This window comes from Gymnoscopelus microlampas, assembly GCF_963454915.1.
Source record: "Gymnoscopelus microlampas genome assembly, chromosome: 7".
In the NCBI taxonomy this organism is placed as follows: Eukaryota; Metazoa; Chordata; class Actinopteri; order Myctophiformes; family Myctophidae; genus Gymnoscopelus; species Gymnoscopelus microlampas.
In genome coordinates, this window is record NC_139944.1 from 20,039,421 (window position 1) to 20,042,676 (window position 3,256).

The window sequence follows — 3,256 nt, forward strand, 5'->3', positions numbered from 1 at the left end:
CCAGCGGTTCGCAAGATTATCTCCGGACAGAATCACAGTCAAGTGAGCCCCATTGACTTCCATATATATGATTAAAGTTAAAGTACACCTTCACCCATTTCCAACCGTATCTTCATATAATTGGTCCTCACTGATGCTAATTAAATGATGGCACCATTTCTGACTACTCACTCTATGTCACAGAGTAGGGATGTGGACTGTTCAGAAACCTGCTTACCAATGACATCATGGGGATTCCAAGCTAACGGAACCTACAGTCTTTCTCTTGTAAAATTAACACACTGAAATAGAAGCCATTGTTCTTGCAACAACAAAAAATTGTGTTTGAAATTACCAAACCTGATGACAATGGCCTGAACTGTCCACAGTACACCTCTGAGACGAGAGCGAGTAGACACAAATGGTACCATCTTATTTGGAGACAAGGTTGAAAATGGGTGAAGTGCTCTGTTAAAGATAAAGTATAGAACACAAGGTGGGAAAAATGGTGAGATACTATGTGAGCCTGGAGTTAATCGACCCAGCGGTTTGACTTCCATTATAAAAAAAAAAGTGTTATAGTTCAAAAAGTATAGAACATTATGTTAACAAAAAATAGTGGAAATCTACTGGAGCCTTGCGACAGTGTGCACAAGAGATTTGATCGGTCCAGCAGTTTGTGAGATTATCTCTGGACAGACACACAGACACTGAGCCCCAGTGGCTTCCATTATTTAAAAAAGAAGTTACATATTTCAAAAAGTATACATATAACATATGTGAACAAAGACATCTGGGTTGGATTCTACATACGCTTGGTGACAGTGTGCACAAGAAATTTGGCATTGATTTCAAAAAGTAAAAAAGATAAATTACGTGGAAAAAAGTAACTTCTGTGGCCTACCGGAAGCATGCATACAAAGTCTGGCGGTTTCCGGAATTAGCTCCGGGCAGACAAGACACATAGACGGTTAACTTCCTGCAAAGCCACTCCGTATAAACACATGGACATTTTTGCCTGTGGGTGGTGATTGAGGAAAGGGTCACCAAAAATATATAGTATCATCATGGAGGTACCTTTTCTGCATTCACCCAACAGATGGCTTGCTCCCTGATGAGCGCTCGGTGGGGAGAAGCAAGTGTCTTGCTCAGGGACACTTCTATGTGTGGCCTCAACTATGACTGGCCGAGCAGGGGGGGAGAAGCCTCTGTACCCATTCAACTATGGCGCCCTAAAAATCAGTAGGGTCCACCTTGCAATCTGCCATTTAGATAATGAGATATCTTGACAATTTGGCCTGAGGGTGGTGCAAGAGGAAAGGTCTCCAGGCCACTGTGCTCAGCAAGTGTCATGGTAATCTAACAATTAAGATTTTGAGATTTTAAAAAATGTGTAGGGTTCATTCTCCAGGGAGAATAAATGTGCAAAGCAGATTTCATGGTCATTTGCCTATCAGATTTTGAGATGTTACCAGAAGTTCTTAGGGGTCATCCTCCAGGAAGCACAGCAAATTCCATGGCAATCCAGTCAGTAGTGATCCTTAGTTCTCCACCACCGCAAACAGGGCTAAAAGAAAACAAAAAACAAGCACAAAAAATTATAAATCTCACGGACGTCATACAAACCAGTCCACAGAATTTCATTTTTGAGCTTACCAGTACTTTCTGCCATGCATTTCTAAATTAAAGTCACGCTAGGACTAGGAGCGCTCCTGTTCACCGTGTCCAGTGTTTTTTGGCATAGCTCCCAGGGCGCCTCTAGTAGAATAGTTCAACTTTTGGAGATCAGTATCACTATCAGGATTGGAGCAATACACCCACAAACGTCAAACATTGAGCGGAGGCATCTCGCTCAGCACATCCAGTTTGGATGAGCGTCTATACGAACAAAAGTGGTCGTCCCCATTTAGGGGAGGGAAGTAGGGCGGGGAGGGCACCGTACTCCTATGGGCTGGGGTGTTGAATGGGCAGGGTAGGATGGAGGAGCTATGTCCTCCCAGTGGGGGTTCCTCGCGGGCAGGTGAGCCAGTGGGAATGGGGAGGAATTAACAGACCAAATTTTAAAAAAGGGTAAAAAATTATTGGACACTAAAATGTCAAAAAAAGACATGCCGATTCAGCTACCTGGTCTAGCTGGTAATGTATTTGTCAGATACTTCTAATAATTGCATGTCTTCAGGAGACCATTAATTCCTTCTAGATGGAGAAAGTTCTTTAAAGACTGCTGCCAAAAAAAAAGGTTTAATTCTCATTTAACTACACATTTTCCTGGTTGTACAATAAAAAGGAGAAAAAACAAACAGTTTAAATAAAAAAGTCTTACTGCTGTGATGGTTTTGAACTTTTAACCTGCAATGGTTAAAAGCGGTATTGAAATGACAAACTGTTTAAATTAAGACACACAGGGGACACCAGTCCAGACCATGAACTCACTCATGTCAATCGAGCACTGCATTGCAAGTTTCACATTCTTGTTTCATAGAAATAAAGCCCATAAGGTCGCCCTCCTCCCCGACCTAGTCAACATCTTCATCCGCCTCTCATCTTCGTCCTCGTCATCACATCAACGGCGTCCTCTACTACCTGACCTACTACGAGACTTCCTACCAGCCCTCCTCTTAGGGGCCCTCCTCTTGCTGGAAGCCCTCCTCCTCCTAACAGCCCTCCTCTTAGGGGCCTTCCTCCTACCGGCCTTCCTCCTCCTACCAACCTTCCTCTTTCCGGCCTTCTTAGCGGCTGGCCGCGCGCGGGCGCTCTTCCTAACTGCAGCTTTGAAGCGCTTTGGTCCGCCCCGTGCACGGTAAGCTCTCATTTGCACTTCATATCTCTGCCTCATTTGGCCAGCTTTGGACTCAAATGGAGCCTTTTCTCTGGGGCCCTGGCTGTTCCACATTTTCCCCAACTGCCTGGCAATGTCCGTAATGGCCATAGACGGGCTACTACGCATGATCCTAGGACGGTGCTCGGCGCTGAACAGGATGAATGCAGAAGCTGGCCTCTTGGGGGCGTTGGGGTCCTTCATCCTCTTCTTCTTGCGTATAAGTCCTGGGGGAGGAACATAACCTTTCATCTCGCGGTCATAGCGGACCTTATCTCTCTTAGCCATTTCCTCATACTGCCTCTTCTCCATGAGCGACAATGAATTCCACTCCTGGGCGCATGCCTTCGAGAACTGGGTAAAGTTGACGGTACCCCCTGCATTCCTACGACAGTCCTGGACGAAGAAGGCGTAAGAAGAGGTCCTTCCACGGGGCTTGTTCTTGTCTTTCCTCGACAT

The 3,256-nt window shown here is 45.2% G+C and overlaps 1 protein-coding gene across 1 annotated transcript; it reads right to left on the reverse strand.

Moving 5' to 3' along the window:
• Positions 1–1,520: 1,520 nt before the first annotated feature.
• On the reverse strand, positions 1,521–3,256 carry LOC311048489 (high mobility group protein B2-like; the record flags this gene model as incomplete). The annotated part of the gene is made up of 2 exons (XM_084061748.1): positions 1,521–1,546; positions 2,587–3,256. 2 exons carry the CDS (start codon positions 3,254–3,256, stop codon positions 1,521–1,523), a joined length of 696 nt encoding a protein of 231 aa, XP_083917874.1.